Source organism: Neopelma chrysocephalum, unplaced genomic scaffold (assembly GCF_003984885.1).
Source record: "Neopelma chrysocephalum unplaced genomic scaffold, ASM398488v2 Primary Assembly neopelma1_319, whole genome shotgun sequence".
NCBI classification, from domain to species: Eukaryota; Metazoa; Chordata; class Aves; order Passeriformes; family Pipridae; genus Neopelma; species Neopelma chrysocephalum.
This window is the reverse complement of record NW_020897981.1, coordinates 460628-482686: the sequence shown is the minus strand read 5'-3', so window position 1 is coordinate 482686 and position 22059 is coordinate 460628. Positions and strand designations below refer to the sequence as shown.

The window sequence follows — 22059 nt, the reverse complement described above, 5'->3', positions numbered from 1 at the left end:
GTTGTATTGTGTTGCCCATTGAAACCTGGTTTTCCTTTTGTCAGGTTTTCCCCCCTCACCCCTGCTTTCTTTTCCGCTGTATTTTGATCGGTGTAACTACTTAGGGCTCCATTTTTCTGGGTGGTTTTTAATCTCCTTAAGTTGGAGCTCTGAAGGCCTTTGTCTGTGATAAACTCAGGTCTGAGCTGGTGCTCAGAGAAGAGGATTTCTAGGCCAGTTCTGCTGCATTCAGCCCTCGGGGGTGACTGTTCCTCATGCCTCCACCTTCTCACTCCAAATAGTCCCAGGCAGCCTTGGTGGGGTTGGGGGTATTTTATTACTATCCTGCATGTCTCATATTGTTTGTGCAAATGTCCTTTTTGATACCATGGGACTGTGCAGTGTGGAAAGCCTCTGTTAAATATGTATTTTGTGAGGGATTCACCAGCCCTGCGCTCAAATGTCATTTGCTGGCAGAGCTGGGGAGTTGTTTGGAGGGTGAGGGGGCTGTGGGGTTGTTGACATTGAGTTGTCCCAGTTTTCCTCCTCTTAAGAAGGAAGATAGGAAGTTTGGAAGGAGATGTATCTAACCAGAGCACACCTAGGAAGCTGCAGATTTGGAGCTGTTTGGGCTCCCTGCTCCATGGTCATTTCCCAGGGGGATAGTTCGTGTCATAGCCAGTGCTTGGAGTGCAGGTGGAAACCATGTTCTCCCCATGTGTCGCTTCTCACTTGAAGTATTTTAATGCCTTTTTTTTTTTATTCTTAAACCTGCAGTCTGAAATTCAGTCGTGCAGGTATTAATGAGCTGCTGATCATCCTGCCTCTTTTCTGCCCTTATTTAGGAGTCTCAGACTTACAGATCTAGTTCAGGCTGGAATTACTGACATCGTAATGATCATTTTTAGCTCTCTATCTATTATTTGTTAGGTAATTTTAACGCGACTATGCTTAAAAGAGCAGAAATCCTCCAAATACAGAGAAGGATGAAGAAGTCAGTGGCCTTTTCAATTGTGACCCTGCTTGTGTTGCTTTTTGGTTTCCAGGACTCACAAAAATTACCTTTTCTATTGCCTGTCAAATTGTGACTGAGGTGTGAGGTTTTGAGAGGCCCCAGGAGCCAGGCAAGGCACATTTCAACTCCGAGCACTCCTGTTGGTGCTCTTGTTTTCTTCATGGACAGATTTTGGACTGAAAACTGGGGAGGGGGGTGGACACAGGGGGAAGGAAAGGTAAGCCAGGCTGCCTTGCTGCCTGTTTCTGATCCTCAAGTTATAGCACAAGCTAAATAGACTACACTAAATTTTTTAGGCTGTTTCACAGACTTACAGACTTTGATCCCCAGCTTTGATTTCCCAGGCGGCCTCGCAGAGCACTGGTTCTGAGGAGAGAAGAGACCCATTAAGCCCTGTCTAGCCCGGTGATTATCATGCCTTTCCACCATCAGGCTGGGCTTTCATCAAAGCAGGAGCTCTGCAGCCTCCCCTGCCTGTGCCTGGGGAGGAGATGCTGGCATGGCTCAGCAGCCGTGGCCACGTGAGTGGGGCACGGCCCAGCCAGGGCTGTGCCCAGCCCCTGCTCCTGCCAGGCAGGGCTGACCCCTCCACTGCACTCCCCAGGCACACCTCTCCTTGGTCTTTCTCCCCCTGGCTTCAGCAGGATGCCCAGGTGAGGAGGTGACCCTTTCTTTCCTAGAGTCTTGTGCAGTTCCTACAACAAGCCAGCCATGAAATAAATATTCTGTGTGTGTCCTTGCCAGAGCAGCAGAGAGACAAGGGCATTTGCCTGCCTGCCCTGCTCTGTGCCTCTGAGTCCCCGGGTCCCTCTGCACCACTTGGCTTGCTTTATTTTTTTTATTTTTAATTTAAATCTAATTTTGCTGCCGTATTGTAAGTTCCCACCTAACTCCAGAGCTGCTGTCGCCTCAGGGCTGTGTTGCTGCTTTTCAGTCTTCCCACACCCCTCGCATGTGCAGTCTGGAAAAACTTTGAAAATTCTCTCCTAAATTTTTGCACTTGGGGTTGTCCTAGGAGGAGTAGGATAAGGGTATCTTTTAACAGAGAGTACTCTTAAAAAATCCCTTCTTCAGCAAAATGGGAGCTGCTTTCATGTAATGAAAATTTGCCAGTGAAAATGGCAGAGAAGCCCATGCTGAATTTTCAGGAGCAACAGCTGTGTCCCCTGTGCCAGTGCTGCTCCATAGCATGTCCAAACCAACATCCAGGGATAAAGGACAGCCATTCCACAAGCAGATCCCTAACAGTCCAAAGCCAGGGGCAGGTGCAGAGGCTGTTTGGAGGGCTCTGACCCCACCCTGTGAGACCACCTCTCCTCCAGGAAGCCTCCATTGTGCTGCTCGTGGGTCCTCTGTCCAGTCATCCACAGCCTGAGATCTTGCTGCTCCCACAAAGAGCTTTAATGGAAGAAAAAAGGAAGAAGGGCACAAATGTCCCAACCTGGCAGCTTGGGGAAGGTGCTGGGTCCATCTCTGCCTTCACACCCTGCCCATGGCAGGACCTGCCACCAACCAGGCTCTGCATCAGCTTCATTTCAGTTGCACTCCCAGAGCTGATCCCAGAACACCAGCCCTGGATTTTATTACCTTTGCTTCCCTCTCCGTGTCCTGTTGAGGCTCGTGGTGCTCTGGCAAACCAGCCATGACTGTAATAATGTCTGGCCCCTTGTGGGAAGTTCTGACTCCAACCCAGGGAGATGGGAACTGGCAGAAAACTGAAGGTCACCTTCCCCAGCCACCAAGAGGGAAGTGCTGGGCTGATGAAATGGCACTTTAAATTTGTGTTTGCAAAGTCACCGCCCCAGGAGCCAGGCTGCACCCTGGGAAAGGGGGTATCCATCTCCAGGCTCCATACTGAGACACTCTGGTGGCCTGTGCCTGAGGCTGTCCAGGGCTTCTCTCGCAGTCTGGGAGGGGTGACACATGTCCCACAGAGTTCAGGAACTTCCACCACAGATCAGAGCCCACCTCTCAAGGGACAGAGCTTCCCCAGGAGCTGCTCAGGGAGGATGGTGAGGTCAGCTGTGGGCAGTAGAGATTGCTGCTGCTCTTCCCAAGCTCTTCACCCTGCTGCACACACCCTGGGCAGTGTGAACCCCAGCAGTGTGCCTGTTACCCCCGGCCTGCCCCAGTGCCTGGGCAGTGTCTTACATGGATCAGTCCCATGAGCCTGACCCAGCCTTGTTTGCTACTCTTCAGCCACAGACTGAGAGAGATGGTTGTGATGGACGTGAGCAGCGTGCCTGGAAGCCACAAGGACCTCGGATGTGCAGTGAGGACCACATCTGGAGGGGATGTGGTGTGACCCCATAGCTGAGGTGGGTCCTCCCAGGGCAAACTGGGCTGTTTAGCACACAGGGTCTCTCTTGGGAAGCTGTTTGAACCCAAGCACAGTGCTTGTGTCAAGTCCCTGTAGCCTTGTGGCTGTTCCTCACCCAGGATGAGAGTGGTTAATCTCATCCTTAGAGCACATCCAAATCTGTGCCATCACTGCAGCATCATGGGATGTCATTGCAGGCTGTATTCCACCCCTGTCCCAGCCTCAGAATTCCATTTCAGCAAATTCTGTTGCAGGTGCCACCATCCCATATCCATTAGCAGATTAACAGGTTGAATTTCCCATGAGAGCACTCCACAGTCTGTCTCACTGTGTTTATTTTGTTCAGGCTGCTTTTCCCTGGGCTTGACAGTGTAATTTGTACAGAGCTGGGCTGAGTTTTCCAAACCTTCAAAGGAGCTTTTTTGTTAGTTTGAAGCCAGGACTATTGATAGCAGAGACATTGAACAACAGGAGCATTGAGAAGTGAGAGCAGCACACCTACCAGCCAGGAAGGCTCCCTAACCTCCAGAGCTGCTCCTTGCCAAAAGCTCCATGGTTCAGAGATTTTAATTAGATCAAATCCTCCAGGTGACCAGCCAAGCATTAAAGGCACACCAATATTTCAGTCGTGTCCCTTGCTGTAAGGGTTCTTATTATTTATTTTAGAGAGATGTGACAAAAGAGCTTGGACATCCCAAACTTACCGTTTTCCTTGAATGGCACTAAGAGGTTTCCAGCCCAGGAGATTGTCCTTCAGTGCACTTACACTCACAAAGTTCCTGCCTGCAAGCTTGTTCTGCACTTGCTCTGGTCTCCATCATGCAGAGTGACTTGTGAAATTTGGTCAGACTTTTGGACCAGGAGTTGCGTTTTCTGATTAGTTGGATTTGCCAGCTCCTCCTTGGGGTTTGGAACTGCACCTGGGGTTTCTTCACCCCTTATTCCCACTGCTCATGGAGCCCTGGCATTGAAAACCCTCCTGGTGGTGTGGCTGGTGGTGTGCTGGGCAAAGCCCAACCTCTGCTGTGACTTCCCCTAGATGAACTTGAAACAGAAACAAGAAGAACCTGGACAAAGGCAGAGACCAAAACTCACTGCTGGAAAAGCCTCTTTTTGCTGCTCCTGCCGGATGGGCAGCAGAGCTCGTCCCAGCAGGGGGGCTGTGTCTGTGTGGCTCCTGCAGTCACTGGGTCAGCTCTGGAGGTGCCCAGGGCTCTGACCACAGCCCCACAGCTCTGCTCGTGCTGCTCAGCCTCTGCAGGAGGAGGTTTTGTGCTGTGCTCAGCCATCCCAGCACCGGCTGTGCCCAACTCCCTGCCCAGGGCTCCTCCAGTGACCTTGGGACAGGTATCACTTCTCACTGCTCTGGTTCTTTGCTGCCTTCTGGGTGCTGCATCTCCAGGCTCCCAGAGGATCACAGGCCCTGGATATGTCTGATACATCTGTCTGGACCAAAGGAGGTGCAGGATTTGTTTGGTTCTGTAGGCTGGATGTTCCTTATCTCTGGCTCTTCTGAGGTGGGGTCACACTTAGGCCCTTTCCACTGGCTGGGGTGTATTAGATGAGTCTTCATCCCACACTGGGTGCTCTGGGAGCTGTTGGCCCTCCATCCCACCTGTGTACTCATCCCACCTTTGCCCTGGGAGAAGTTGCTCTGGCTGGATGGGGTGGATGAGATGCTGCAGGGCTGCAGCACTGTCCCTGGGGTGTCCCTGTGCTGTCCCTGTGCCTGCAGGTATGGCTGGAGGTGAATGAGAGCAGCAGTTGGCAGCTGGGAGAAAATGGCCTTGGGGCCAGGGGTGGTCTGGGAGCAGCTGAAGGTTTTAGGGCTGTTTGCCTCCATTTACTCCTGACTCCCCAAATCAGAGCCCAGCCCAGGCCGTCAGAGATGCCATCGCTGGGTCCTTACACAACATATTGGGGTGAAAAATAACATCTTGTTTCTGCAGGAGGAGACTCTGCTGCACCTCCTGGCATGGGGAGGTTGGGGATAAACACATTATGGTAGATGTGTGAGATCCCACCTGGACCCAGGCACTACAGAAGCTGGTTTGCTCCCAGGCATGCTGGGGCTGCTGCAGGGCTGGCACACAGGATGGCTCTGAGGACCAGGCTATGAAAATCACTTCTGCAGGAGGATCCTGGAGCTCCTGGGTTTGTTCTTTCTCCTTCCTGCCCTGTCTGTGCAGGTCACAGGTGCTCCTCCTCGGCAGGGTGCCTGTGCCAGGGCTCTGCCTGGATGTCTGCTGCAGCAAATGGGTGAGGAAGGAGAAATCAAAGGTGGCTTTCACCAAACCCCCCTTGCCCTGCCCTGAGGTCAGCCTGGTAGTGGCAGCTGGGAACCCCCACCCCAGATCTGCTGCCTCAGAGCCCTGGGAGGCTCCTCCTGGTGCGAGAAGCAAAGCCTGGGTGGAGCAGGGAGGGCAGGCTGGCTGACACAGATGAGTGTGGTGCTTTGCTGTGTGAGCCGTGGGTTTAACTCCAAGCTGCTCCCTGCCCAGCTCCGTTTGTCTCTGGTTTTGTTTCTTTATGACCCTGTCTGCCTCTGTCTCTCTCATTTCATGGAGGGGGCTTGGACTGGCTGCTCCAGCAGCTCCCCGGGAGCAGTGGGAGCTGTGGGTGTGTCACAGCATCGGTGACCTTTGTCTGGGCACTGTGCAATTGCTGCTTCAGGGGGGAGCAAAGGCTGAAGTGCTGGAGCTGTTTCTCGGAGCATGAGAGACCCGGGATCGGGGATGGAGACAGTCAGTGTGTTGTGCTCCGACTGTGAAAGCCCTGCCAAGGAGGGAACCTGTAGCACCTGACCTCTCCTCCACCTCTCAGGATGTACTAGAAGTGGGTTTGCAGTGTGTCAGTGTGGCTGTACCCAGGGCAGTGCAAGGCCTGCCTGTCTGTCTGTCCCTGGGCAGCTGCTCACATCCAGACCTGAGATTCCAGCCTGTCCCTGCAGGCAGAAGGATGGATTTACCCATTGCAGTCCTTGGAGAAAAGCACTTGCTGTGGGAGTTGTGTGGGTGGTGGCGTCAGGTGTAATTTGTGGGGGCAAACAGGACCTTGCTCCTGGTGAGCTGGAGGCAGGGGGCTGCAGCAGCAGAGCACTTCAATCACTCAGCACATCCACAGCGAGTGAGGAGAGGGGGCAGCAAGAACTGAAATGTAAAGGCTGTTAAGGAGTGGGTGTGATGGGGAGTGAGAGGATTAATGGCTGTGAGGGAAATCACAGGAGAGGGCTCCTTGCTGGGGGAAGCCAGGTGGGATGTGGGGCTGTGATGGGTGGCCAGGATGGCTCTTCCCCAGCCCCACTGCCATCGTTTTAGGTCATGTGCTGTGTTTGAGGTGGCTGCAGGGGTTACCTGGAGAAGTGGGTACCTTGTCCATAACCATGAACCATGGTCAGTGGGAGCTGGGGGATTTGTTTTGGGATCAGGGTAGATTGACCCTCATTCATGTCCGCTGTGGTTTGGAAATAGAACAGAATAGAACTGCTGAGGTTGGAAAAGACCTCCCAGGTCATCGAGTGCAACCTGTGCCCAATGCCCATCTTGTCCCCCAGCCCAGAGCACTCAGTGCCACATCCAGTCCTTCCTTGGACACCTCCAGGGATGGAGATTCCACCACTTTCCTGGATGCCTGACCATCCTTTCCATGGAGAAATTCCTCCTGATGTCCAACTGACCCTCCCCTGGCACAGCTGGAGGCCGTTCCCTCTCCTCCTGTCCCTTGTTCCCTGGGAGCAGATCCCGACCCCCCCCGGCTCCCCCCTCCTGTCAGGGGGTTGCAGAGCCAGAAGGTCCCCCCTGAGCCTCCTTTTCTCCAGGCTGAGCCCCCCCAGCTCCCTCAGCTGCTCCTGCTGCTCCAGACCCTTCCCAGCTCCGTTCCCCTCCCTGCACACGCTCCAGCCCCTCCATGTCTCTCTTCCATGAGGGCCCAGAACTGGACACAGCCCTGGAGGGGCCTCAGCAGGGCCAGCACAGGGACAGTCACTGCCCTGGCACTGCTGTCACACCATGGCTGGTACAGCCAGAGCAGGCTCCCTCCCACCCTGCTGTGCCCCACTCTGTTGCTGACCTGCCTTTTGCTTTTGTCCCTGCAGCAACCCCAAAGTCCAGATCGAAGCCATTGAAGGGGGGGCACTGCAGAAGCTCCTGGTTATTCTGGCCACAGAACAACCTCTGGCTGTCAGGAAGAAGGTGAGTGAGTGGGGCTGCCCCTCTGGGCAAAGCTGTTTTTGTGCTGAACTCCACGTAAACACTCCTCAGAAAGTCACTGACATCTGGAGAGTGTGGGACCTCGTGCTGCTCCCCACACTGGGTGGGCTTTGCTCCCAGGAGTGCAGGAGGGTAGCCCTGGGTGCCAGCCCACCTCCAGCAGAGCTGGCTGCCCCTGATGCTGTGGGTCTGCCCCCAGAGCCAGCAGTGGCACACACAGCAGGCACAGCCCGCGGGGACAGGGCGCGGTGCCGCAGCCCCTCGGGGGGACAGGCGAGGGTCCCCATGGCAGGCAGAGCAATCAGAGCCCAACCAGCACGGGAGCTGACGTTTGGAAGGAGCTAATTGCTGGAGCCAGCCCCGTGTCCTGCCTTGGGCAGAGGCTTTGGAGCCAAGCGAGCAGTGCCGAGAGCCCCCAGCCAAATGTGCAGCGCTGTCCGTCGGGCCGGGGGCTGCCTGCCCCTCCCTCCCTGCCTCCTGCTGCACTCCCTGGAGCATGAGATCCCATTACCCTCGCTTTAGTGTGTGATGCCACCCCTGGAACGTTACCTGGCTGCTCCCCCCAGCCCTGTTTAACACGGGGGCCTCCTGTGTGAGGGGTCTGGCAGGGTGAGGGCACCGTCAGCTCCTCTGTTCGTCTGGGACGTCGCTCACACCGCCGGGTGCTGCCTGGGCTGTAACAAGCTCCCAAAAACGTGTTCCCCTTTAGTGCCTGGGAAGAGTTCTCCATCAAGCAAAAGGCATGGGAGAGGCTGGAGAATCCCGTTGCATTTGGCCATGGATATGAGGAAATCCCATCTAGAGTGCACCACAGGGTTCTTCATGCTCAGAAACTCCTTCTGGGAGTGCCTCTGGCTCAATCCAGAGCTTGTTTTGGGGTGGAGAGGGATGGCTGGGCACGCAGGGGCCCTCACCAGCATCACTGTGAACCCCTGGGTGCTGGGCCCAGAATAATTCTTTCCACTGAGCCTCTGGCAGTCCCTGGAGAAGTGAGAGGGAAGGGCTCAGTGCTGTCCACATTGACATGCAGCCTTATGAGACCCTCCAAGGGTTGAACCCCCTTTTCCAGGAGGACAGAGGCCTTTAATTTCCAGTTCCTATGCTGTGCACAGTCTCCTGCCTCTCTCCAGGCGAGGATCCCAAGGACAGGGCAGTGCCCCAGACCCTTCCTGCACAGGGCAGCCGCCCCCAGCTCTCGCTCCGGTGGTTTTTCCGCCCCGGTGCTCGCAGCAGTGCACGACAACGAGGCCAAAAGTGCATTCCTTCCCTCCCCCGTCCTTTGGCCTGTGATTAAAAACGGAGACAGAAACATCTCAAATTCACCAGCGGCAACTCGGAAAATGGAAAATAGAAACAAATGGGGCTGGGGAAGACATGGCTGTCAGCTCGGATCTGTCCAGGAGCGGGGCCCAGCCCGGTGTGCGGAGGGGCCGGCTCAGCTCCTGGCACGCGCCCAGATGAGCATCCCCGTGCCCTGCCCGGGGCAGGCTCAGCCTCCCCTCTGCCACCACGGTTGTCAAAGCCAGACAGTGTGAGATCCAGTGGGATTAGAGTGGCTCCTAATTGCCTCCTCAGCACTAACCCTGCACTGCCCGAGGCCCCGCAGGCGTGGGGGGTGCTGGCACGTGGTGCTGCACCCTGACAGGGCCTGTGCCAGGGCTGGGTGCTGGGGAACATCATGGTCTTCTCCTCTGACTATGTAGGTGCAGGGGCATCACCCCGGGCATCCAAATTATCTCACAGGGATCGGGCTGCTGAGCGGTGCTGGACCCCCCTCACCCCATCCCAACCCCATAACTGGGCTCTGTACCAAAGACTGGGAGGGAGAGCAGTGGGAGATGATGGTATTGGGTCTGTCAGGTGCTGGTCACGGGTCCCCCTGGGTCACTGATCTACCAAACACGGTGACAGCCCAGGTTGGGGTTCAGGTGCAAGTCACCCAAGTTTGGGTAGCCTTGTGGTGCTGGGGACGGGGTTGGGATCAGGAGCAAAGGGGACTGTTGGAGATGCCCCTCAGCAAGGAGGGATTGGAATGCATTTTCCAGGGAGCTCTGCACGGGTGGGCTGGGGTGTTCCTGCTGTCCCCATGGGTGCCGTGAAGAGAGGCCACGCCATACGCAGTGGCCGTGCCCGCTGTGTTGATGGCCCTCTCTCTCTCCACCAGGCTCTCTTCGCCCTGTCCTCCATGCTGAGACACTTCCCCTATGCCCAGCAGCAGTTCCTCAAGCTGGGCGGCCTCCAGGTGCTCAGGAGCCTCTTCCGGCAGAAGGGGATGGAGACCCTGCACGTCCGTGTGGTGACGCTGCTCTACGACCTCATCATGGAGAAGGTGAGGAGCTGGGACAGGACCCACGGGGGTCCCCACCTGCTCCCCTCACCGAGCTAACACTGAGCATCCTCACAGGATGAGTGTGAGGAGGGCCCAACCCTGCCTCGGTGCCGTGGGGCCGAGTCCCCTCCCGCCCACCGACCACCACTGCGGGGCTCCAGTGCCTGGGACAGCCCAGAGCCAGCTGAAACCTTTACATTTCTTTAAGCCACTTTCCTCCTGGGGGTGTTTAAATAACACAGCACCAAGGACACGAGTAGGGAGTGCGGGCACTGGGCTCTAGTGTCCAGGTGCTGGTGTCCAGCCCCAGCCGAGGGCCCGGCTGGCACCGCTGTGCCCCTGCTGGAGAGCCCCTGCCCTGCTGCACGGCCCTCACTGGAACCCAGCCTGCCATGTGCAGTGTTTTATTTTCAAATACCCTGGATTACTGCTGTAAATGTCAGTTTAAAGCCCATCTTTCCTTGGCATGGCTTGTTGTTCAGTCCATGCGTTTCCCTGACTCCAGAGTATGGGAATTAAATCCACTCTGGCTCAGTTTATGGCCAATTTGCCCCGCGGATTATGGCTGCTCTAATACCTGGGTTGCAGGCACCACAGAGCAGCACCTCTGTGTTAAATCAGTTATTTTCCAGGAGACTTTGTAAAGGTGCAAATTATTTTCGCAGGTCTGAAATCTTATCAGGTGCTGACTCTAACATGATCCTGTCGGCTCCATGGGCAAGGAGAGGACATGGGCATTTTGACTCAAACCATTCCCATTTGATCCTGCTGCCCATCTTCTGGCTGCCCCCCACAGCAGCTCCATCTGTTCCTGGCTCTGTGGGGCTGGGGCAGGGCACAGCCCAGCAGAGTCTCAAGTCTATGTTAAAACAATGATTTTTCACTGTTCTTTGGATTGGGAATTCCGTGCATCAATCCCAGGGCTTCATGGGGGAGGTGGCACAGCCCTGGGTGCCAGTAGGGGTGGCAGGTTTGGGGTGGGTTGGGTGACCACTGGATGGGTTGTATTGGAAATCATAAACCACCTTGGCAGCTCTTGGTGCTGAAACATGAGTCACTGGGGCTCTGAGTACCTTTTTCTGCCACATTCTTTCCTTGTCACCCCAAATCCTGCCTGCAGTTCATCAGGCAGCTCTCTGGAGGACGAGGAGAGGGGAGGTCTCCTTGCCATTGTCCCTCACTGTCCTCAGTGTGTCATTCCTGTCAATCCTTATGACCAGGCTCCAACAGTATCGGGGTGTTTCTGGACCAGGCTGGGAGGGGAAGGTCTGGCTGTGGCTGGAGGACACGGAGATCTCCATGTCTGTGGTGGGAGCAGCACAGACCCCAGCGGTGGGTGATGTTTGTGAGGTGCTGCAGGCGCCCAAAGCAGACCAGAGGCTTTCCAGGTCTGCTGTGCTTCCTGCCTTTTGCATGCCCTTTCAGGGCCATGGGACACAGAAACCCCTAGTCACTGGGAGTTTTCCAGGAAACCAGCCCCTGTGGCAGGGAACCAGGACACAACCTCGTCTTGGTCTTCTGTGACAAGTCACCGTCCAAGGCAGGTGTTACAGGGTGTGCATCCTCCTCTGCCACCACGTGCCACCTCCTGGGAGCAGTTTCTCTCTGACAGGGATATTAATCTCTGCTCCACCACTTCCCGCAGATGCTGCTTGAGGACTCACAGCACGGAGAGCAGATGGAAGAGAAAATCCAGCAGTACCGGGAGGTGAGGCTGGTGCCGGCGGTGGTGGAGCAGGACTGGTGCGCGGTGGCTCCCAACCTGCTGGCCATGCCTGAGCACGACACCCGGGAGAAGGTGCTCAAGCTGGTGGGGGTGCTGATGGCCTTCTGCAGGGAGCACTACCGGGGGGACCCCGCCCTGGGCACCACCCTGGGCCTCCTGCGCAGCGAGTACGAGGAGCTGGCGGCCGAGGAGCAGCGGGAAGGGGACAAGGACGGCTACTTCAGGGAGCTCCTCGGCTCCATAAACACCATCATCCAGGAGTTGAGGTGAAAGTGACTGTAGGTTCAGTTCAATTGCAGATAATTCAGGGTAACAGCGTGAGTTTGGGTGGCACCAGTGTAAACACACTTTGGAATAAACCTTTGGACAAAATGAGATCCCAGCACTGGGCCAACAGCTTTGTTATTGAAACATCTGGGGGTGGCACGTCTCATTTTCCATGTGGTAATGCTGCAAGAATGGAGGTGCATGCTGTGGGGGGAACAAGGTGGAGGCTCAACTGACACTGCCCTTACCATGGCACCTTCTGCATGTTCTCAGTCCTTCTGCAGGATCTGGGTGGGAAGGGCTGAGGGATGTGGGGTTGTGTGTGTGAGGCAGCTTTGCTGCACAAAGTGTGTGTTCCCACAGCTCTGAGCTGCCTTTGTCCATGCCCAGTGATGACCTGCCATGTCTGTGATCTGTGTTTGCTCCTGTGTGAGGCACCGTGGCCCTCGGACAGCACCACTGGGATGGGGATTGCTCAGTGCTTGTTCAGGAGGGCTGGGCACTGTTTCCATAAAGCCCTGGTTGGAGGGGCTCTCTGGAGGGCTCTGATCCAGGCTATGCTTGGAGCAGGACTATCCCGTGGTCATGACCACCCCTGAGGCCCAGCCCCACCACCCCTCAGTGCAGTCACCCAGCCCCTCTGTGCTCAGGGTCAGCCACAGCCCAAGGGTTTGGGGTGGGGACACCCCCCAGCCCTGGTGTGACACAGCCCCGGAGCCGCTCCAGCCATGGCCGAGGCTCTGCAGCACACCCTGCCTAAAAACAGACCACTGAGCTTTCCCACTTGTGTTGTGCTTGTCTTTGGAGGTGGCTCCCAAGGGATCGAGACTGGCCAGCCAGGGGTTTTCCCCTCTGCTGTGCAGCACTCTCTCCATGATGTGCTGGGCTGGGCATCTCCCTCCACACACCTCCTCCAGCTGCAGCTTCTCTTTTCTCAACTCACGTCCCTTCCTCCATGAACCTCCTTAAGCTTCTTCTCACGCTGGATGGTCCACTGGGGATGTTCCACCCTCTCCTCATTGAGTTCATTCTGTACCCCCTCATCATCCATCTTCAGGTGAGGAGAATCCAAAGTATTGCCCAAGCCTCTGGCTGCCACCTCACTACAAGCAGCAGAGAGTTATGAAAACTAAATTTATTCATGATTTTGTCTGTTTAATTTCATAGGATCATTACAGAATCACAGACTGGTTTGGGTTGGAAGGGACCTTGTTCTACCCCCTGCCATGGCAGGGACACCTTCCACTAGCCCAGGTTGCTCCAAGCCCCATCCAACCTGGTCTTTCAGTCCAAACCCCTCCTTGTTCTGAACCCTTTCTGGGGAAGGTTTGGGTTTTATTTTAGTAAGGAGTGATGAATTCTACTTCTCACAATTCCCCTGTGAGAACTGTGCAGGGTTGGACACTGCAGTGAGCCCAGTGAGCCTCACACTCCTGCCCCGTGTCTGGGGACGGGCACGTGTCCCCTGGCCATGGCTGTGCCAGGACAGCCTGACCTGGGCCAGCACTGGGGTGCTGCATGGAGGAGGAACGGGCCCTGAAGGCTGAGTGGAGGCCACTCATGGCTGGGAGAGGGACAGGGGGAGGAGAAGCTCAAGCTCCACCTTGCTGTCCCCTCCTGGTGCCGTGTGCCCCATGTGCACACTGGGACCATTCACACCAGGCCTTTGCCTTCCCTTGCCCCACACAGGTGCCAGGTGCCCTCCATGGGGACTGTCCCCAGCTGAGGTGCAGCTGCTGTTCCCCTGTGGAGGGAAGCCCCCCACACCCCATGTCCTGGGGGAGCTGGGAGCAGGGGGGATCTGAGGTCTGCCAGAAGCCATCAAACACCGCGGGTGTTTGGGGGGGGCCTCTTGTCTCACTCCCACCCTGCAGCCATTGTTCCTACAGCAGCAGAAACACTGGAAAATGTAAAAAAACCCTCTTAAACAAATTTCACAACCTTGAAATGTGACGGCAGCCAGGTGCTGGCTACTGCCACGGGTGGTTACCAGCAGCTTTCCTGCCAGCCCCTCTTTGCAGGCAGCTTTTGGGGCAGCAGCGTTTCCTCCCAGCAGCACACGAGGTGCAGGCAGCACAAGCACGGGGCAGTCCCGGCTGCGGAGCCGCCTGTGACCGCCTGGCACCGGCTGGGGGGACACCCTGGGGACACCCGAGCACACCCTGCTGCCAGCGCGGCCGGGAGGTGATTAGAGGAGCTCTAATCCCTGTATTCCCTTCCAGGTCTGCTTCCAGCGCTGCCAGGAGGTGATTAGCTGTAATCCCCGTGTTCCCTTCCAGCTCTGGCACAACAGGCATCTCTCTCACTGCCGCTCCCACCGCGGCTCCCGGGCCCCGGGGCAGCAGCACCGGCGTTAAAATATGTGTGGAAAATAAATTAATAGAAGAGCCCGGCCGGTCCCTCTGTCCCCCAGCCCTGAGCCGGGGCTGGCACAGCCTTGCAGGGCTTTGCATTTGGTGCCCAAATGCCACCAGAGTCCCCACTGTGACCCCAGCCAGGCACCTCCTTGCAGCTGGTTCAGGGCCACCAGCCCTCCTTCATGCTGAAATATTCCTGGCTGCCATGCACAGCGTGTCGCTTGTCACTGTTAAGTAGCAGGGCTAATTATAACTATTGATTTTTTTTTTTGGTCCTTCTCTTCTTGGGTTTTGGTTCAGCCTGTTTTGCTGGCATTAAAAATGATTTTTCTTTTCTTTTTTTTTCGTTTTTCTCTGAAATGCGTTTCCCAGCCTGTGATGCCAGGGCTTTGCTTTGTAGGTTAAAAAAAAAATACATACATCTGAGGGTAACAGGCAGGACAAACATGGGAAGGGGCTTTTCTGCTGGAAACCTAAGCCCTTGGAGCGATGCCAGGGGGAAGCAGGGCTCCAGCAGAGCCGGGGGATCAGCACAGGGATTTCTCTGGCCCTGCCTGGCCTCGTCGCTGTTTCAGCTGGATTTAACAAGGTGGGGATGGTCTAAAACCTGGTTAAGGGCTGAGCCAGGGAGAAAAACACCACCAGCCCTGGCTGGGCCAGCCCTCCCTGTCCAACCCCCAAAGCCAAAACCCCCACTCCCTATTCCTAAAAGCCTCTAAACTGCCATGGTTTTGAGCAGGATCTCGTTGGTGTGGGTGCTGTGACACCTGTGCTGGCCAGAGCCTCTGGTGCCCTGGGGACGGGGTGAGGGGCTGGGAGTGCCCGTGTCCCTCACTGAGGGGGGTTTGGGCAGCTCAGGGCCTGCGAGTGCTCCTGGTCTGTGCCCGGCACAGGGGTGGCAGCCATGGCCCTGGGGCCGAGGTGTTTTGGGACACTGGCATTGGGGGATTGCAGCCCGTGCCCCCATGGGGGTGTGCTGCTGGTTCCTTCCCTGTGCTGGTGGGTGGGGGTCTCTGCCTGACCCCCAAGAGCTGGCACTGGCAGGACCTTGGCATTGGGATTTGGCTGCCAAAAGCCATTATGGCTCTTTTCTGGCACAGTTGCTCGTGGTGGGGGTCCTGCTGCCAGACACAGGGCACCCCCGTGGCCCAGCTGCCTGTGTATTAGTGACCCCCCTGCCCACCTCCCTGCCCCAGCCCTCTCCTCCTCCCACGGGGGGGTCCCTGTGGCCATGGGTGCTGCCTGGGGCTGTGCCACTGCCCCTCCAGCTGCCAGCACTCCCTGCTCCCAGGGCAGCTCCCTTTGGGGCTTGAACACAACAAATAAACACAAATCACCTGGAAATACTGAGCACCAGGAGCCTTAAATCAAATGCAGACCCAGGGCAGCCCCCCCCTGCAGCAGCCAGACACACTCCCTCCTGGGACCAGCCTGCTGAGCCCCCCCTGACCAAAGCAGCCCCCCTTTATTAAAGTCAGGGCAGAGAAAGCCCATCCCCTCCTGGCACAGGGGTGGGCACGATGCAGACAGGACCAGCAGAGCTGGAGGTGATGGGCACTATGGGTGGCCCTGCTCCATGTAGGAGTGGCCATGAGGGACTCCTGGGCTGTAGCCCCCAAGTTCCCCCCCCACCCCGAGCCACCGCTGGAGCTCCTGCAGGTCTCAGGTGCTTCCAAGTGGGAGCCCTGGCAGTGCAGCCAGGGCAGTGCTGGGGGAGGCAGTGGCAGCCACAGAGTCCTAGAGGGCACCAAGAGCTGTGCCCTGGGCAGCGTGGCCAAGGTGCAGCCTGGAGCTGCAGCCCAAAAAGGGGACAGCCTTCCCCCCCAGTGTGCATGGCCGTGTGTCCTCAGGGGGTGATGGAGAAGCGCAGGCGAGCACGGGGTTGCTTTCCCTGTCCATAAATCCCAGCCCGGGCCGGTGTCCCCACTAATGAGGGGTTTGCTCCCCAAATGGTGCTGCTGGTCCCCAGCCCGAGGCAATGACAGGGCTGCTGCCCTCCCTCCCTCGGTGCTGTGGGCAGGACGGGACAGGGACAGGGCTGAGCCTGTCCTGCCCCAGCTCCTGTGCAGAGCCAGCCCAGCCGTGCTGCCCCGGCACAGGGTGCCACGGGCACATCCCACTGCGGTGACTCACGGCCCACGGACCCAAATCCCTGCAGCCTCCCAGGCACGGAGCAAGTCAGAGCTGGAGGGGTCCTGGGGCAGATGGTGACCTTGGGTAGGGCTCACTGAACCCCCTCCCTCTGCAGGTCTAGGGGAGAGGAGGTGGCACTTGTTGATTTTGGAGCCAACTGTGTCACCCCCCCCATCCCGCCATCCCCAAGCAGGGAGTGAGGCATCAGGCAGCCTGTCAGGGCTGGAATCACACACGTGGCCAGGCCAGCAACAGCCAGTTCTTTCCCCTTGCACCCACAAGAGCATCAGGAGGGTTGTGCTGGTTCATCCCGAGCTCCCTGGATCCTGGCAGGGAGGAGGCTCAGAGCAGAGCCCCCGGGCGGTGCCTCCCCGGGATACTCACCAGCCTCCAACACACGAGCACAGGAACTTCCTGAGCCTTCAGAGCTGGCGCACCCGCGGTGCCTTAATGGATTTCGCCTTTCCCCACCCATTTGTTGGGGGTTTTGAACCCCCCCCAGCCTTCCTCGCCCCCTCTGCCCTCCCCTCTAATTGCACATTTGAGAATTGGCTGCCTCGGCTTGCTTTGAAAGCACCAGTGTTAGAAAACACAGCTCAGGGTGCCCCGCTCCGCACCCATCCCGTCCTGCCCCGGGATCCCCCGGCCCCCTCTGCTCCCTGAGCCCTCTCAAAGGCGGTTGGGGCACAGGGAGAGCACAGAGTGAGAAAGGCATTCATTAACCACCATTAAACCGCGGCGGGGAAACCTTCACACGCAATTAAAGCGGCATAAATTCAGCGTGGCTTGATTCACCGCGGAATTGAATTAAGAGCACTTGAATTTTGGAGTAAGACTATCTCCTGGGGATTTAATGTGGTTTCACTAATACACTTTAGAAGATAATGTGGGTTCATCTTCCCGAGCATCCCTGCACAGCCAGGTCTGCAAAAAAAAACCCCAAATCCTTCCTGTTCTGGTACTTTGGGGTGTTTGAGGCGGTGCCTGGGGAGCAGCCGCGGGGAGCTGGTGGTCAGAAGAGCCCACAGCCCTTCCCTCCCCAAAGCCACGGCGAGTGCCCTCCATCCCCAGCCCCTGGAGCCCCGTGAGGGGCTGGGGAAGGGGAAAGGGGGGCTCAGCTCCTCGCACACCCTCGGGGAAGGGGCCGAAGGACATTCCCACCTCACGGCTTTTACCACCCCACGCGGCCGCGTTCGCTCCCTCCTGGTAGCGGAGTGTCCTCCCTCCCGCAGCCGCAGCGAGAGCGACTGCACAGCCCTTCCCCAGCGCTTAATTACAGCGAGCAGTAATTACTGTAATTCTCTTCAATTGGCTCTCTAATAAAGTCACAGCTCCGCTGGCGGCCGGACCCCCTCGCGGTGCCGCTGCCGCTTCCACGCGGGGGTTGGTTTGGGCTGGAATTCCCTGACACGGCGGCATTGGGGGATTTACGTGGGGTTTTGAGCTCCTGACCCGCCTGAGCCTTGGGTTGGTGCTTAAGGAGCCGGAGGCCCTTCAGGCACCGCGGGCAGGGCTCGGAGCTGCTGCTGCCGGAGGGGCTCCAGGATAACCCACCCGGCCTTCCCTGCCCTCCTCCAAACACCGTTCCTAGAGGGGCAATCCTGGGATTCCCAGAGGAGCAATTCTTTGGTACAAGAGATGTGTGTGTCACTCGGGGCTTTTGTCACCAGTCCCCGTCGTGTCCCCTGGTCCTGCCCCCCGCCCCGTGTTCAAACCACTTCTCCCAAAGGGGGAACCATATTTTAATTTCTTGCCGACTTGATGCTCAAAGTTTGTAGCATAAACTAAACTTATTTAAAAGCTAAATACATGTAAATTTGCCTGTGCACCTTAATGTAAGAGTTGTTTTTTAAAGTTTATTAATAGATTATTCATAGATTGTATTTTAGGGGGGAGGGGGGTACTGGATGTACTCCCTGAACAGCCCAGGGAATGTTGCCTTTAAGACAACAATTAATACCAGGAGAAAAAAACCCCTATATTGTATAAAAGCAGTTAATCATTGCCTTCAAGACAATTATGTAAATACCAAGAGAAAAAAATAGTATGAAATCTGCTAATAATGATCTATAAAACAAGACCTACAGCCTCTCTGTGTCATTAACCCCCGAATGCCAGTGGAGGAGCACATCAGCTCCCCCTCTGAGCCTGTTTAGCTGTTAAGGGCGTATGGAAACTAATCTATAATTCCACTGTTTAATATCTGTACTCAAGAGGCTAAAATGCTTGAAAACATAATATATTTGGCAAAAATATCCCAAGAACTATTTAGCTTAATTCTGATCAGCATTACAGTAACATGACAGCAATAACCTTGATATAGTACATTATAAACTGATCGAGATAAATAAAATTATAATGTATCAGTGCCAAGGCTCAGCTCTAAAATGTGGCTGCAATTTAAACATGAACTAAAGCCCAGGCTGCTCCAGTTTGGTGGAGGCTTTACAGAAACAGCCACCACGGTGCTGACCCGAGCAGGCACCGCTGCTCCAGCACTGGCCTGGACTGGGACATGTGAAACACACTGAAATTCATAAAATTTAAATAAGACAGCGAAATTATACCTTGTAGCTATAGTTATCACAAATAATGTACAGTCTAAATTGCAGCCTGAGCAAACACGATTTCCTGGGTGCCTCTGGAAGCCCAAGGCGGGATGCAGAGCAATTATGAGGAATGAGCACAAAGCTGATTTGCATCTGAATGGCGAGGGGGGGGCGAGGGGCGGGCTGGGCCGGCTCCATTCACTGCACCACAATACACCAGCTGGGAAAAGCAACTTTATTAGTGTCCCGCAGCAAAATACATTAGTAATTTGTAACCAGGCATTCAAATTCCGTCCGGTGTCACACAGAAGGATCGCCCACACGACTGGATGTGTTTGTGTGGATTGGCTCCGGGATCTCAGGGGGGAGAAGTGACCCCTGAGCCATGGGAACCACCCGTCAGGAAAAGGGCTCCAGGGCAGCCCAGGAGAAGCAGCATCACATCCCCAACACACCACCGAGCACATCTGCAAACATGGTCCCCAGCAAAGCCCAACCCAGGCACAGGTATATGGTTTTTCCAGATGTTTTCCAGTTGTGGTCCCACAGCCAGTGCCTGCTGCACTTTCAGACTCCTCTGAGCTTGTTCCCTCTCCACTCCAACCACAGGGATACACACTAACACATACAATACTTCCACTAATTATTTTTTTGAGTGAAAAGACTTGATTCCTCTCTTGATCACCATGATAAACTGAGTCTCTGAGTAGCAGGATTCAATATTAGTGTTAACCGTTAGTGTTACTGTAAAATCCTCTTTGGTTATAGAATATTTCATTTAAAGCAAGATTATAAAAAACGATTTCCAGCTAGAAATCCACCCCTGGAATCTAAAAGCCATCTAAATTAACACACTTCTGCAGGCTGAAGATATACTGATAGGACTTAGAAATTTGAGTATTTCCCCATGTAATCTAAACAAAGTTATCAAAATTATATTAAGTAAATACATTTTGAGGAATAGTAAGTTTCTGAAAAATCCTTAGGGTATTAAAAGTAGAGTTCTGGAAGTAGCAGTAGTGGGCTAGAGAAAAACACACCCAAGCCAGAGGCCTCCTCTAGATACTCTCCATGGCCTTGAACTCGCTGAGAGCCTGCACGGGGTTCACGTGCTTCTTCTGGGACGCCCTCTTGATTTTAGTTTGGGTTTCGTCTTGTTTCTCCCTCTTGACCAGGGGTTTCTTCTCAGGAGCCTTCATCTTCCAGGAGACAGCGGGGAGGTTGAGGGAGGCCATGCCCTGGGACTTCTGGTACTTGGTGGAGGCCACGTAAGACGCCTTCACCGTCTGCACCACCGCGTTCATCAGGTTCTTGGCCGCCTGGATCAGGGACATGGCACTGTCCACCTGCCAACGGGAGCACACACCTGTCACACACCACAGACCCCCAGAGCACAGCATTCCAGAAAACAGGGCACTCCTGAGAAAGCAAAAGCGCTCGAGAACCGATTCATCTGGGCTTTCATCTGGAACCTGAGGTTCCCAGTTTGAGGCAGGATTTTTCCTCAGACACTCAGTGGTACAAACCTCACTTGTGCCACCAAGGTGGAAGCACAGTTTGCCCCACTGCCTGCATTTTCCATATCAACGGCTATGGGAATGATTTGTATTCTGCTGTTTGCTTTTGTGACTAAGCTTTAACAGTAGCTTATTCTCTAATGCAATTAATAAAGTTGTAGTAATATCCTAATCACTGATAATAAGTATTTAAATTGCCCTAGAATATTAAGTTGTATTGGGAAGGAAGGAACACAAGTGCATCATCAGCCAGGCCCGGAGCCCTTTCCCAGCTGGTTCCTGATTTACAAGAGCATCAGAATTTGGAAAAAAATGCATTTGTTGAAGCTTCAGGGCACAGCAGGGTCCAAAAGCCAAAATCAGGGCCAAGTGAAAGAGAGAGGGGAGGAGCACTGAGGTGACCTCAGCTGGGACTCCCTTCTCCAGTGACCAGTGCCCTGCCCTGGGGGGATCCCTGGCTTGTCAAGGCCAAGTGGTCTGGGGCAGGGTCTGGTGTGGGGCAGGGTTTGGTCTGGGTCAGTGTTTCAATCTGGGCAGGGGTTTGGTGTGGAGCAGGGTTCAGTCTGGAGCAGGGGTTGGTCCAGGGCAGGGTTTCAGCACCTCTGCTCAGCTTACACAAGAGCTCAGCTGCCTCTACACACTTAAATCCTGCTGCTGCAGACAGGAAGTTTCTGGGGGAAAGTTTCTTCTTGAAGCCATGGCTTGTCCAGCAGCAAACCCAGCTGGGCAGGGGCTGGTGGCTTTTCTCAGGGTGTTGTCACCTTCCTTCCCACCCGCTGTGCTCTGAGTGCCACAGCAGCAGGTCGGGTCTGTGCCCTGCAGCAAACCCATGTGCTCTGCTGTCCTCACCCCAGCCTGGAAACCACTTCCACTGCACTTGACTGTTTCCATGAATCACCACAGCAGGAAGAATCACATTAAATGCAACAAGAGCAGGGAGGTACTTTAGTAAATGAATTGTCAGACTGCTCAGAGTGAGAGCTCTGCCTGCCTGGGCTGTGGCTCTGCTCTCACAGCACTCTGGGCTCTATGGGCAGGGTGTGAACACTGAACACAATTTTACCCTTAGACAGGTGATGTCTCTGGACTAGAAGAGGTCTTCATCTGATTATTTGACAGAAGCTTAACACTCCTGCTGGCAACATCCAGCCCCAGTGGACAGACTGGAGGAGAAGGGATAAAACCAGGAGATCAGAGTACAGATGCCAGGCTGTTCATATAACTAATTTATGGCAGAGGGGATGTAAATCCCGGAGACACTGAGTAACTGCAGTGAAACTCTGGAATACTTATTACTGCATAATGACACTTCTACTTCTTTGACAGCCCGATGCCTTCAGCCTTCCAGCTCCCAGGACATCAGGCATGGAACAGCAGCCACAGGAGCATGTTCCATCACAGCTCTGAGATCCCACGGGCTAGGAACACGAGCAGGGGACTGGCACAGCAGGAGGGGCAGCACAGCCCGTCATCCTCAGATGGGCTGACATTGTGCAAGGGTGTTCATCCCCACCTCAGCTCCCTCTGCTCCAGCAGCAGCTCCTGCTGACCTCCCACAGCTGCTGCTGATCCAGAGCTCTTGTCCCACAGCTCCACCTGCTTTGTGGGGGAAACCTGTGCTGGGAAGTTTAACCATTGAAATATGAAACTGGAAAATAC

At 55.3% G+C, this 22059-nt stretch overlaps 2 protein-coding genes across 6 annotated transcripts in view; one reads left to right on the top strand and one right to left on the bottom strand.

Moving 5' to 3' along the window:
• Positions 1–11959, top strand: part of SIL1 (SIL1 nucleotide exchange factor) — a 99021-nt gene extending 87062 nt beyond the window's left edge. For all 3 annotated transcript variants that reach the window (XM_027705100.1, XM_027705101.1, XM_027705102.1), the window contains exons 8-10: positions 7408–7504; positions 9687–9851; positions 11497–11959. In XM_027705100.1, coding sequence (XP_027560901.1) covers positions 7408–7504; positions 9687–9851; positions 11497–11847 — 613 coding nt within the window. In that variant the 3' untranslated portion in view covers positions 11848–11959. The remainder of the gene's footprint in view (positions 1–7407; positions 7505–9686; positions 9852–11496) is intronic.
• Positions 11960–19104: 7145 nt separating this feature from the next.
• The window catches only part of CTNNA1 (catenin alpha 1), a 118781-nt gene continuing 115826 nt past the window's right edge, over positions 19105–22059 (bottom strand). For all 3 annotated transcript variants that reach the window (XM_027705083.1, XM_027705081.1, XM_027705082.1), the window contains one exon: positions 19105–20229. In XM_027705083.1, coding sequence (XP_027560884.1) covers positions 19942–20229 — 288 coding nt within the window. In that variant the 3' untranslated portion in view covers positions 19105–19941. The remainder of the gene's footprint in view (positions 20230–22059) is intronic.